Source organism: Trichomycterus rosablanca, chromosome 17, assembly GCF_030014385.1.
Source record: "Trichomycterus rosablanca isolate fTriRos1 chromosome 17, fTriRos1.hap1, whole genome shotgun sequence".
NCBI lineage: Eukaryota > Metazoa > Chordata > Actinopteri > Siluriformes > Trichomycteridae > Trichomycterus > Trichomycterus rosablanca.
The window spans coordinates 23,298,311-23,313,072 of record NC_086004.1 but is presented as its reverse complement, the minus strand read 5'-3'; the positions used below and the strand labels follow the sequence as shown (position 1 = coordinate 23,313,072).

Genomic DNA, 14,762 nt, shown 5'->3' with positions numbered 1-14,762 from the left:
AAATTACTGGCTGCACCTTTAAATGCTGTTCTTGTGAAAAGTGCAGACAGATTATACTGAGGAATTAACTAACTAACTAACTACTAATTAATTAATTAATAAATGACAAATTAATATATTTATTAGTTGCTCTATTCCAATCTAAATGACACTTTATCAGTATAATTACTCTTTTTGAAGCTAGTTGTTAGTTCCAGTGTGGCTAAAATTACAAACATCTTTCGGTTTTAATCGGAGGCATTCGGCCATCTGCCACCATTTTGTAGGCTTCGTAGACTTCCGTGTTTCTTAGCGCTAGCTGAAGTGAAGCCCTGGAGAAAGCGCGGCCCTGGTACACTTTACTGCACGGAAAGTTAAACTCGACTGAGATTTTAAAGTGTTTATTGAACACTGTCACTTACTTTATTTATTTTTATAGCCTTTAGTTTGAATCTATAGTTTCGTCGGATTAATCCTGTATTTTTTCGTGTTGTCGTGCCCTGCTGACAAGTAAATACCATGAAGCTGCGTTCAATTAGTTCAGGCTGATTATGAGTTTTGAGTGGTCAGTAGGTTTAATATTAGCTAAACTTTGTGATTAAAGCCTGTTTATTTCAATGCGGTTGGAGACACGAAGTCCTCAGTAGCCAAAGGTAAGATATACTTTAAGAATGCACATATACACATATGACTGTCAAACTGTTTTCACAATGCAAAAGGAAAAACAAATAAGCTAAATAGTTTTTGTGGTACAAAACTGTCAATTTTATTTTTAAATACACTGAACGCTGCTCAGCTCAGCCTAAACTGCAGTGTAACTGAGTGTAGATTAATAAGTTTTAGCTTGAACTGAAATGTAACTTCTGCACACTTTTTTAAATGTACTGGATATACATTGTGTGTGTATATATATATATATATATATATATAATGTGTGTATCTTTTATCTGGTAAGGTGTATTTACTGCTACTTAACTGACTAAAATGACAGAGGTAATAAAGTTTCATATGTGTATCCTAAAAGAATTGTAAAGGTGCCCTACAGTTACTTTTCCAGGTAAAGGATACTGGGAGGAACCCAGTGACAAGGAAAAGTACATTTAGTATCTTAAAAAAAACACCACCAGTAGTTTTCAAGAATATGTCTTGAAAAAGCCTTGAAATCAGGTGATCAAACAGCCTGTCATTGTTTTTACTTCATATTGCTGTATTATTGTATCTAAACTCTAGTCAGTTAATTGGCGTGCAAGTTTAAATTTTTGATACCTTTTGTAAATTTATATTTACAACAAATATTGCAAATATTATCTGCTAAGCAATTTCCTTGTTCATGTTATGGAATGAGGCTGTCATGGAAATCAAACTCCTAAAGAACAAGCAAGACAATCTGCCTGATTCTCCTGTCATTTCTGAGAGTTCTGATGTTTGATTAATGTAAAAAAATGCTTTTTTTATTTAAATCCATAAATAGTTAATACTTTAAGTTAGAGGTTTTGAAAAATTTAAAATATGTTTGAAATGCAAAACTGGTCCGATCTGTCTTCATTTGTCATCCACATTTTTACCAACATTCCAGCAACTGCAATTTTACTTAATTTTTTGAGGATCTCACATGTGAACATGTACATGTGAAGTAAACCAAATTTGCGGTGCATAATAAACATGTTATAACATTAAAAATGTACAGTTACTTTGTTTTTGATAAACTTACTTGTAACTGAAATATGCAAAAAAGTGGACCATAATAATTAAGTAGTTAGTCATACCCCCAGGTGTCAGCTATTTGTTTTTTTTGTTATCTGAAATTTTGCACATGCTTTCCTTCAGAATGTATCTAGTTCAGATATATTCTTGAGCAGTCTTTCAGGCACAGCTTGATTAAAATCTACCCACAGACCTCCATGTCAATGGTACCTTTACACATATGCAAGTCAGCAACGCCATGGGCACTGATACACTTCCTCATGCCATGACAGATATTGGTTCGCTGATAACAGTGTGAATGGTCCATTTCGCTTTTGGCAAAGACAGCTCAACGTGCTGAAATGTGGACTCGTGCGACAACGGCACAGGTTTCTACTCTCTCTTAATTAATCTTAGTTGAGCTTAGGCCAAGATAACTTGGCAGCGTTTCTGCATAGACTTGATTTCTCTTTGCCTAATAGAGTTACTGGGCGCATTTCATGATGCAGAGGTAGACTGTGTTTAGTGACAATGTTTTTTTAAAATACTCCCAAGCTTGTGTGGCTCTGTTTATATCAGTAGCATGATGGTTTGTCATTCAATGCTGTCCAATGTCTTGAAGGTCACAAACATTTAACCTTTTTGGGATTAATCTTTTTTTTTCTTTTTTTTTTACAGTTTATACATTATAACAAAAGGCCTAAATTATTTGCTTTCTTGCATTGAGAAATGTTCTCAAATGACTGACTGAATTTTTGAACTGACTGACAATTCTCTCATGAAGTGGTCAGCCAAACCTATTTTTGCTTGCATAGACGGATCCTTTGTTGAATTTAGTTTTTTTACTAATCAAAATACAATTAAGTGGTAAGTCAACACATTAGAATGAAAATGTTCAGATTCTTTCAGTAATTGCATTGTACAAACGGAAATGGGGTTTGTAAATTCATTATTTATCTATTAATTATTTCTTGTGCTACTGGATGCCACACCACACCACCCCAAACCAAATTTGTTTTTCCACATGCAGTTGGGAAGTTGGCAAGGTGTTCCTTTCATCTAATGCTGTACTTGCTTTTTTTCTTTTAATTTAACTTTGTTGATTGTGGTAAAAGAGTTTCAGTTTTACTTTATTAGTCTACAGGCTAATACAAGCTAATACAACATTTCTCTGGCTAATCTAGACATTGTTTTGCATACCTTAGACATTGACTTTTGTGATAAGATGTCAGCTATTTTTTCTGACTTTTTCATACAGATGATGTTTGGGTAAGCAGTGATGCCCAGTAGAATGGTGCAACAACACTACATTCCACAAACTCGTTTACATTACCTGGTCTCCATTTGTTTTAGAATGTGTTGTAGGTATCCGTATAGAAAATAACCCATAATTATAATTAAACAAAACTAAGAGTTGATAAGGTGAAATGTTAAATATCTGTCTTTTGTGTGTGTTTTGTTAAATGCCTAGAAATGTGAATTAAATCAGAATTCAAATGGGGCTTGAGTTTGATAGAAATAGGTTTAATTCTGTGTAGTTTTAACTGATTAGCTAGTGAGGTCCTAACTTAAACATTACAGAAATTATGTAGTGAGACCTGCACTAAACACATATCTAATTTCTGAAACTTAGCAGTGTGTCTGATTAAAACAGTTATGTAAAGAATGGTGGTCTAAATTTCCTCCACAGTGTAAAAGTCTATTATCAATTATGGAAAGGGGCGGAACGGTGGCTAAGTGGGTAGCACTGTCGCCTCACAGCAAGAAGGTCTTTGCTTCAATCCCTAGGTGGGGCGGTTCAGGTCTTTTCTGTGTGGAGTTTGCATGTTCTCCCCGTGTCTGCGTGGGTTTACTCCGGGTGCTCCGGTTCCCTCTCACAGTCCAAAGATATGCAAGTGAGGTGACTTGGAGACACAAAATTGCCCATGACTGTTTGATATAAACTTGTGAACTGATAAATCTTGTGTAATGAGTAACTACCATCCCTGTCATGAATGTAACCAAAGTGTAAAACATGACGTTAAAATCCTAATAAACAAACAAACAAACAAACAAACAATTATGGAAAGTTTATTTTTCATTGCTGCTAACAGAGATGGAACCAGTTAAGTGACAGACAAGTGCTTTGGATAACTTTTTATAACTAAAATGTAATTATGGTTTACAGAATGTGTTTGTTTTCAGGTTCATGTAAGAATATGTGTAAGTATTTGAAATTATTTACCCTTTTTAATTTATTTTTAAAAAATCATACAACATAAAACACTATAAAAGTTGTTCATATAAATCAGAACTATGTCCTTTTTTTCAAAAGATTTGATAATTGGTATGGACAGATTTGTGAAAACTTGGGGATCAGATGCTGGGCTGAGTGATATAACAATATGATGCTGGATTTTCTTACATCATTATCAGTGTCATCAGTGTCCACTGCTGTTTAATAAAGTCATTAGTGTAATAAATACCAAATGAGGTATATAAGAAATCTTTAATTTTCACTATTTGAAAATCTGTAGGAATTATATTAAATGATGATGCATGTTGTGCATTATCAATTATAAAAAATGACTACTCCTAACCATTTTTTAAATCAAATAAAAGGGAACTGAATGCAGATGTACTTATTTTAAATGCATATAAGACACAGGACTGATTCGATCTCAGTTTCGACTCACCTGTTTGGTTGCTCTTAATCCTGTTTAACAACATTCCGTTTAAAATTGACTAAGGTTTGTATCATTCATATCTGTAGACCTGTCACAGGTGTATGAGCGAGAGATGGGGAGTTGTTTGATTACAACTTACTTAAATATTTTGGGGTGTATGTGAGGCTGTAAGGAAAATAAAGGGATTAAGGAACAGCAGCATTCTGCTTACAGTAAACGCCTATCTGACCGGTTTTGTTCGGCGCTAGCAGTTGCAAGAAGTTCAATACCATCTGAATGTTGTTACTTGTTGTTAAAGTAAAGCTTATTATGTTTTATTTTATTTTACAATTCCTTATTCACAGGTACTAAAACTGCAATCATTGGCCAACTTTTTTTTTTTTTGTTTTTTTTTGTTTGTTTGTTTGTTTGTTTGTTTGTTTGTTTGTTTGTTTGTTTGTTTTGTTTTGCAGAGCTTTTGGGAGCAGAAAGACAACTGCTGACATTAAGGTTAGGGTTGGCGCTCTCAGGAAACCAACAATATGCCGATTCCTCCTCCCCCACCACCCCCTGGACCTCCACCTCCCCCTACCCTTAGCCAGGTAAACCGCAATCCAGAGAATTAACCTTAGATTCTCAAACATAATACAAATTGTCATTTTATTCATCAGTGTTCAAGGATTTATTTAGCTGCAGTCCTATTCACTGAGGATCATTCACATGTTACATTAGTCATTGTGGTGATTTGTGTCTAATTTTGTTGTTTTTCTTCACAATCTTTTAGTTTTTTCTTACATTTATGAGATTATATTATACTTTGTTTATGGAAAAACAAAAATATTAGGTGCTGCAACAGCCCTGACTCAATACAGGCGAGGTACACTATTGAAAAGTGTCATTTAATTATTTAAATTCAGAATAAAGTGGATTGGCATGATTTTATGTATGAAATAGGCAGCTTTAAAAATATTTATATTATTTTAAATCTTTTGTTCCTAAGGTTTGACATTACATGGTACAGCTGATCACCCTGACAGTTAAACATATACTTATTGAATGCCCTAGCCTGCAGCGACAAAGACAGCAACACTTCTGTGCAGACAGCATCAAAGACCTCTTCGAAAAGACCTCACCAGGGAAAATACAAAATGACCTAACACACGTCAAACTAGAACACCTTATATAATAAAAGAAACGATGGGAGTACAAAGCTCTACAAACGTTTTTAACCTTATATGAAACAAAAACTCAACATGCCACGTATATAGCCGTAATCGTGCTGACGTGGCAATAAATCCCAGCTACCTACCTACCTACAGCTGATCAAATGATGTTCACAAATATTAAAAAGTGGTTCAGTTTACCATGTTATGTTGTGCGAGCACAGGAAGTTTAAAAGTTTTAAACGTCTACAAGACAGTTTCTATGCAATAAGGTTTTTTTTATTAAATGTGCTTTTAGTGGTTGTGAATATCTTTCAGATCTTACATTTGTTATTAAGAAGCAGTTGATGCATGTGACAGTTTATAATAGATGCATACATGCGTGTTGCGAGTTGTGTGCTGTGTAAGGTTGTGGAAAATTCAGGACCCTATTCATGGGTTTCCTGCCTGCAACCAGTGTTTCCAGGAAGCGTCAGAACATTTAGACTTTGACAAAGAAAAGCTTATTATATCCATTTTAATAACATTGTGTTCAAATTTTAATTTTACAATTTTATAAACAGATATAACTGTTTTAAATATAAAAACTATTATTACAAATTTATTCTTTTTACAGGCAAACACTACCCCACCGAAGCGCTCTCGTGATGAAGCTAAAGGAAGAGGAGCCCTGTTGTCAGACATATGCAATGGGACAAGGCTGAAAAAAGTCGGAGCTGTCAATGACAGAAGTGCACCCATACTTGAGAGTATGTTACTACAATAAGCCACACTGTCCTAAGTATTTACTGTTGACATATCATTAGTGTTTGACCAGCAAGTTTAATCCTTAACAAAGCAAAACAACAGCTCAGACTTTACTGAACAACTAGGATTAAGCTCATGTGTCCTAGCAAAAAGCAGGCACACACAGTTTCCCTTTGTAGTCTGGAGATTTTTACCTCTTACTTTATAATTTTTCTACACTCTGGACACAACTGGCCTGTTTTCTGGTGACATACTATTCTCACCAGAACTGTTTATACTTAGATAGTGTCAACACTGGTAGCACTGGTGGAGAATTTGACATACTGTATAGCATGGTTGTGTGTGGTTTAAGACACAGTCCTTGTTTTATTACTGCTGTTACTTTAAGGGGTACCTTTGATTGGCTGACAAATTTCTGATCAAGTATAATAATATTATATATAATATTATTATAAAAGGAATAATAGGTTCTTATTTGTAGAAGAAGTCCAGCCATGCTCTTCTGGATATGAATGGTGTATTATGATGCCCTAGCACACAATACCGATGTTTGACCGACCTGCATTTTAGTTTAAATCATTAAATTGTTGTTTGTTTGTGTGTGTTTTCCTAGAATCTGGAGGAGGAGGAGGCGGTGGAGGAGGAGGCGGAGGAGGAGGCGGTGGAGGAGGTGGCGGCGGCTTTGGTGGCAGTTCTGGACCAATGTCAATGGGAGGCCTGTTTAGTGGTGGTGTGCCCAAACTCCGTTCATTGGGAGGTAGATTATAAGGTCCTTTACACTTTTTAGGCATCTTCAGCACTGTTTTTCTTTTCTAGTAACCTGCTGTATTTGTAAACTACAATCGTCGCTAATGTATTAACTATCGGCTGTCGATAATAGATTTTTTATTGTACTTCAAATGCATTTCTAACTGCCAGTCACAAAGATTACTTTAGATGTTTTTGCATTTGACTTCTGTTTTATTAATTGATTAATTATTTAGTCTCAGAGCTTCACATACAAAGGTGAGATGGTGTGGCTCAAATCACTTGCACTCGCAAACTCTCTGAAATTTACGCCCTGCAATCTGAGCTTGGTTCTGTCTGCTAATTGCACTCTGCTTAAAGTGCAGTGTTTTACAGCTGCCATAAAAGTGAGGAAATAATTAACCATAAAGTGTTTAAAATTCTTCAGACCAAAAAGATAATCCGTAACGCAGAGGTACAGGTCTTAATTTTTTTGTTAAAGCAGTTTAATAGTATTTATCTGTGGTGTCTGTGGTCCTACTGCTGTGTTTTTTCCCAGTTTTGTTCCAGTTTGGATTTTGTTAGTACCTAAGCTGAATAGGATTACTGTTTGTTTCCCAAGTGGTAAAACAGATAATTGTTTAGATAATTGTTTTTCACACCAGCTACCGTGCAATCTAGTTGCACAAATCTGTTATTCACTTGGGATAGTTATAAAAAAAGAATATGCAGAACATGCTTTTATTTCAAAATCACTTCTACATGAATGCCCTTGCGTTCATTTTCCTAAGGGATTTCCATAAAGGGATTACCATAAACAACAATACTCTTTTTTACTTAAAAAATTACTTAAGATTAAGATCATTTGTATTATGGTCAGACTAAACAGATTTGAAATTTGTCTGATGTACTAGGACTTGCCATCATGTTTCATGCTTTTTTATGTAACTGAAACATTTGGTTAACCAAAAGCACTTTTGTAACCTTGTTTTAATTTTGTTTAGACATGACAGCATATAAGATATAAAATCAAACTAATCTTAAAACTGCAAACTTAACTAAGCTGCCCAAACTGAAAAGCTTGTACTTCATGTTTCAGCTTTATATTGGAGCATGATGTAAAATATCCAAATCATTGTAGGGAAAAAAAGTTTTTTTCTGTTTGGGTTAAAACAGCAGCACTCACTTCGGGCGTGTATGTAAACAGAACTGGCGCATGTACATTAAGGGTGGGTCAGGGTGTGTCACAAGCCATGCATTGAGAGTTCAGACTGCTGAATCGTATGTGTGAGATAGTAGTAGCTCCACTCCCAATTCAAATTCAAACCATTAGATCTTTTTATTGGTTAATAATTAACATTCTTAGTAGTGAATAGTGATATTACTCTTTATCTGCTCTTTTCAGGGCTTATTTATTTACACCGGAAGCTTGCATTCATTTAGTTTGCCTTAATAAAAAACAGACTGCAGTATCAATGGTGTGTCTCTTTACAGACAGCACAGCTGGCAGAACAGCACTGCGGCCTCCTGGTTCACGTCCAGCACTGCCCCGTGTTCCCAGCAGTCAATTTGATGAGGAACGTGCCTCTCCTCCCGAGCAATCTCGGAATCCCCGCCCTTCTCTGCCTGACATCTCCAAACCGAGCATCGGAAGCAGTTCTGCAAAACCCAACAGCTCTGCACCTCCTCCCCCTCCTCCATTCAACAGACGTGGCAACAACACTCCCCCCACTCCGCAACAGGTCCCTAGCCGAGCTGCTGGCCGAGAGAAGCCCCTCCCACCGCTGCATGCAAACAAAGCCCCTCCTCCCCCATCACCAATCCTGCCAAAGAGCAGCCCTTTATCTCGTCCTCCACCTGCTTCTTCTGCTCCTCCACCCCCGCCTCCGTACCGACAGCCCCCCTCAGTGACTGATGGCGATCCACCTCCCGAGCTACCACAGAGAAGGAACTCACTGAACAGGAGGCAAAATGGAAATGCTCGCAGCCAAGCCCCACCACCTCCTCCACCGCTACAGCAGGTCCAGAAAAACAACCGACCCCCGCCTCCGTCTCGAGACGTTCCCGGACGCAGACAAGGTAACACAAACATTATTCTCACTAGGGATGCAGATTTTTTTCACTGATAACCGATTATTATTAGTTCATGGTTAACTATTAACCAACAAGTATTTGGCATCTTATCAAACTATTAAACACTGACAATATCAACAAACGCTTTTTGATTAAAACCAACCACTACCTCCCTGAGAGCTTAAAATGACATCCATGCTTAACTTTTTCAACGCATAAAAAAAATAAATAGTTGTTCATACTCTACTTATGATGTCATCAGTACTGTTTAACTATTGCACCACTTATGTAGTGTCCAGTATGCAGCTGGACACAGCTGGACACTTATGGTCTACACTTTGGCTTGCTAAAAGCAGGTGAAATTTTAGGGTGTGAAGCTAGCTGCCAATAGCATTAGCATTGCATAGCAATAACATTACAGCTCAAACAGAAACCAAGTGGAGCTTTCAGTATCTGGTTATTAGTTTGTTATTTAATCTTCAGCTATTTTCAGTAGTGCTCAGTTGTTTTAGAAAAAAAAAACTTAGTAACACATTAAATGTAGAAAGTGTTGGCCGCTCAGGTGGCGCAGCGGTAAAAACACGCTGGAACTAGACCTGGGATCTCGAATATATCGTATCGAATCTTAGCTCTGCCTGCCGGCTAGGCTGAACAGCCACTTGAACAATGATTGGCCTCTTGTTCATATATGGGTGGGATTAAGCCGGATAGGGTCTCTCTCTCATAACTAATGCAATTACGACCTCTGCTGGCTGATTAATGGCACCTGCACAGAGATGAGAAAAGAGTGCTGTCAGGGTGTGTCTCTCCGTACACAGTGTTGAGCTGCACTGCACTCGTCAAAGTGTAGGTGATAAGATGCATACGGCATGCTGCCCAAATGTCGGAGGGGGCATGGGTTAGCTTCCTTCTTCTCAATCAGAGCAGGGATCGGCATGGGTGGAGAGGAAGCATGACGCAATCGGGCAATTGGACACGCTAAAAGGGAGAAAAAAGGGGAGAAAATGCATTAATAAAATACTTTTTAAAAATTTAGTGTTGGCTCAAAGTTAGCATAGCATTAGCTTTTTCAAAAGTGATAGGCCAAAACTGAACCAGTTTCTAGTCATCTGTAAACTTATTTTCAGTAATAACTTTACAATGAGGCATGTGTGTTGTTGTGGTGGCAGCACAGTGGCGCAGGTAATACTATCATCAAGGGCTAAATTTGATTCCCCAGCAAGTTGGTCAGGGTCCTTTCTGTGTGGAGTTTGCATGTTCTCTCTATGTTTGCATGGGATTTCTTCCAGGTCTGTGGTGACTCCCAACAGAAGCAGCTAAAAGGAAACATTTATTCAAATAGGAGGATTTAATTATTTATATAGATATTTTTATGAAGTTTGGGGCAATTTAAAAGTGTTTTTAAGTGTTTAAAAGTAATAATATTTCATATTATTAAAATAATTTATATTTGTGTGTATTAAAGCACCCCAGATTCCCCCTTCTGCACATCGAAATGGGACTCGAGAAGCACCTCCTCCTCCTCCACCTCCATCGCGCATGCACAGCGCAGCCCCATTAAACTCTGAGCCACCAAGCCGAGTGAGGCCCCCACCACCCACATCATCCAGTCGCCTACTCTCGTCACATCCGCCTCCACCTCCCCGCAACGGACACAACTTTGTGTCCAAGGCGTTTGTTGGTGAGTCTGAGTTAATAAATATAAAAAGCTTCTCTAACAGATCGAGTGATTACATTCACACCGAGGGTTTCATCTTTTTCCTCTTTTAAAAATCGGACTATATCTGACATTTTTTATTTAAATTTGGGTCTCATTCATGAGATATTAAAATACAATACACACTGATCAGCCAGAACGTCAGGACCATGTGTCTGATATGCTGTTAAAACAGCTCTGACCCACAGAGACTTGAACTGCACAAAACATCTGAAAGAGTCCTGTCGCATCTGGTACAAAGACATTTCCAGCCACTTCCCTGATCTTCTGTATGTTGTGAGGTTGATTGTTCTACAGTGCCCCTGAGTTCTAAGGACGTTTTATCAGGACGTAAATAACATTTGTGCGGTCCTCACCAACTTCTATATATGACATTGTATTAGTTTATTGATGTTTGAGGATGTTTGCTTATGCACAGCTCTCGTAACATCCCACTACCACATCTCAATGGGGTTGAGGTCTTTACGTTTTTCAGCCATTAATATGTTGGTTTGCAGGTGTGCTTGGAATAATTGTCCCGTTATATGACCCACTTTTAATTGGCCTCATAATTGTCTCTGAAGTTCTGTTCTGAAGTTATTTGTTGTCTTAATGGTTCCCAGTCCCGGTGCCTGCAAAATAAGCTCATATCAACAGCCTTCCATCACAATGCTTGCCTTTTTATTTAAAAAAAGTATTTGTGGTAATATGCATTGTTTGGTTTTTGTCAACCATGGCACTGTGCATGTTAAACAGACAGCTCTGCCTTGCCTCATCAGTCCAAATGATTTTGCTCCAAACCTTTTGTGGTTTGTCCAGATGCATACTGCTATTGGAGGGAAGGGACTGTCTCTTGGCCACCCTTTTCCTAAAAGCCATCCATGTTCAGTCTTTTCTGATTGTGCTGTCATAAACATTACACGACTGAATGGACATAGACTGAAGTTTCTGGGAAGCCAACACTCGTTTAAAATCACTTGCTAGAATTGAATAACGGTGTCATTTCTTTTTCTCCATGTATATCAAATGTTCCTTATTTTTTTCACCCTAATCAGTCACTTTTTGATAGCCACTAAAAAGCTTCTGGCACAATGCTTTGACTGCTTTGCTTCAGTTGGTTTGGCCAAATTTAATATTATTCTGGGACCGACTTGACTTTAATATCCACATATTTTAATAGTTAACATCAATTTTTGTTTTTTGACTACAAAACTACAAATTAGCAACAAACTCTCAGACACAGTTAGTGAAGGTGAGGATTGAGCCCAGTCCCAAGTATCCATGTTGCTGTGTGGCGTCCACTTTATTAGCTGGGCCATTGTGCAATCCAAAGATTATATACAATTAAAATTGTGTGTTCTATTTCTAGTTCTATTCTCAATGTCTTTGAACATTGGGCACTGGCAGTCTTATCTACAGTGTGAAGCATATCAGTGTTGGAAAATGCCACAGCATTCAAATGATTTCTGAAGAATTCAAATATGTCTCATGTAGTTCCTCTTTATGCAAACCAATAGACAACATTCCCAGAATGCAGAGATTATTTAAGATTGAATACAGAGCAGGAACACAGCTGCAGTGCTGCGATCAGAAAAACAAATCTCTGTGATTATTGAAAAAGCAGTTATGTATGTGCATCTATTAACATTACAGTATTGGTCATTGACTGAGAAATATGGATGCCTGTTATTAAGTTACCAAATTTCTGTGTGTTTATTAGTCATGTGCAGATAAAAGTACACTTAACTTTTTCATTAGTAGCCACAATTTGTTCAATAGCTTTTTTTAGTGTTCCAAAAAAAACCTCCCCCAAACACCTTCTGCTTTCTGAAATGACCTGTTGTTGTTCAGAAATACCTCAAGTATCTTAAGGTCTTAACTGTTTTCATTTCTGATTGTTGCTGTACAGATGACTTTGAGTCCAAGTACTCCTTCCATCCTATAGAGGACCTGCCACCACCAGAAGAGTACCGACAGTTCACAAAAATCTATCCAAGCAAAACCAACGGAGGTAACAACCAGTTTAAAACTACATTATTGGAAGCCACAATTATCTTGTTTAATTAGCAAGTCTCAAGCCTGGATTGGAGGGTTGGAGGGCTCCATCAGAAGGGTCATCCAGTGTTAAAAAAAAACTGGCAAATCATGCGCGGGTGAATGATCCTCTGTGGTGATCCCTAACGGGAAAAGCCAATGGGTATTTTTCATTCATTTCAGAAACTCCCATATTACCATTGCATAAAAGTAATTGACCCATTAACCTACCAAACATTTTCTTGTCATTTAAATTACAGCAATTTTTTTTTGTGGGAGGTGTTAAATTGTTCTGATTGCAACTGTTATGTGGTGAATGAATTTGTTTACAAAAAAGTTATTTTTGAATGATATCAAATGATAAAACACAACAGACACACTGGAACAAAGACAAATACAGAGTTTTTTTCACACCATTGTAAGTAGGATTTTAAATTGAAATTAGCTTTCCAGGTAACACATTGAACAAGTGGTTAAACATCATCATGTTTCTGGTGCTACTGATACTGACTTGTCCCTTCTGTTTATTTATTTTCTGTAGCTGGGATGAGAGGAGCTCCTCCAGCGCCTCCTGTTGGAAGATGAGCTCCACTTAGGGAGGAAAATCCCTAAACCTTAACCATTCCCATGCACTCAGTAACTGTATTGAGATATTCTCAGGTAAAGAGAATTGTAAGCCTTTTCTTAAAATAATAAGAAACTTTTAGAGATGAATTTTTGCACATCGAATTACTATAATTTTTACATTTGCATATAAATTGTAACTATGCAAAAAACACATTCCTATACACTTATATAATGACCTAAATGAATAAATATTAGGGAACACTACATTATCTCTGAACTGCTCCTGCCTGACGTACCTGTAGACCTGTAAAACTGTGCAGTGCCATAATCCTGATCAGTTCTGATACCTGCTCCTGAATGGTGAATCGAAATGATCGTGTTGTGTTTAACTCTAAATAACCAAAATACATAAGCTATATTTAGATTATCCAATTTTTCTTTAAGCAACTTCATTTTGTTGTAAACGGTGCAAACACATTACTTCTATCAATAAAAAAGGGAAGTTTTGTACTGACATGTCTTTACCTGACATCTCCTAAACACAAAAGATCTTGAATATTTGTTTAGAACAGACCAAATAAAGTGCCACTAAACCCACAGTATTTGCAGTAGGTCTTGCCATGTTTGTGTGGATGGCCTGCTTGTGTATGTGTGGTGTTATCTGTGCTACTTACTTTATCTAGAACCGTGAATTTCCTTAAGATTTGACTTCAATTTTGCCATCACTTTTCTGGTACCAGTTTATTTTTTTATTTAACACTAGTCTTTTTAATGGAAAAATTGAAATGTTGTATAATACACTATTATATGCAGTAAAAGATTTCTATTTTAAAATTTTGTAATATAGAGAATTAAACATATAAATAAATATAACTATTTACTGTATAACAATACAAGGTTAATTTTCTGGAGGTAAACCACATTTCTGTTTTCATGGTTTGCCTGCATGTAGGCAGGAAGTGGCCAGAGGAAAACTGTGATTTTTTTTTTTTTTTTATCTCTGTAGGTTTGTCTCAGCAAGTTGTAATTGTTATGTAACATTAAAATGTAATTAATTAGTTACTCTGAGCTGCCATATGTTCATGGCAGAACTGTTGGTATGTTTGTGTATGGCTGTTGGGTTACAATTTTAAATAAAATGGTTATGGGAAAAAGATTGTATTTTTTTTTTTAACTTGGAACTCTTATGTTTGGTTACGTTCTTGCCTTCTGTTTGAAAATATTGTTTTTATTTAGAGTCAATTCCACTTTTTTAATTCTACTTTTCTACTTTTATTTTACATACATTGTGGAGCTATTTTTGTGCCTTTTTCTAGTAATTTAGGGTATCTTAAAGTTATCACATTTATCAGTTTTATCAAAACACTATTTATAAAGGAATTAATGCTATGTTGAAGGGTGGCACAGTAGCTTGGTGGGTAGCACTGTCTTCTCACAGCAAGAATCCCC

At 36.8% G+C, this 14,762-nt stretch overlaps 1 protein-coding gene across 1 annotated transcript; it reads left to right on the top strand.

Annotated features, from left to right (window-relative positions):
- The first annotated feature begins 316 nt into the window (after positions 1–316).
- Positions 317–14,467, top strand: wipf2a (WAS/WASL interacting protein family, member 2a). The gene is made up of 8 exons (XM_063012621.1): positions 317–632; positions 4,781–4,909; positions 6,087–6,219; positions 6,831–6,974; positions 8,438–9,022; positions 10,482–10,697; positions 12,622–12,723; positions 13,288–14,467. Exons 2-8 carry the CDS (start codon positions 4,850–4,852, stop codon positions 13,329–13,331), a joined length of 1,284 nt encoding a protein of 427 aa, XP_062868691.1. The 5' UTR covers positions 317–632; positions 4,781–4,849; the 3' UTR covers positions 13,332–14,467.
- Positions 14,468–14,762: the final 295 nt, after the last annotated feature.

Coding starts and splice junctions, on each gene's coding strand:
- wipf2a (XM_063012621.1), top strand. CDS start 4,850: ATGCCGATTCCTCCTCCCCCACCACCCCCTGGACCTCCACCTCCCCCT. Junction 6,220..6,830: donor AAGTGCACCCATACTTGAGA/GTATGTTACTAC, acceptor GTGTTTTCCTAG/AATCTGGAGGAGGAGGAGGC. Junction 9,023..10,481: donor CGTTCCCGGACGCAGACAAG/GTAACACAAACA, acceptor TGTGTATTAAAG/CACCCCAGATTCCCCCTTCT.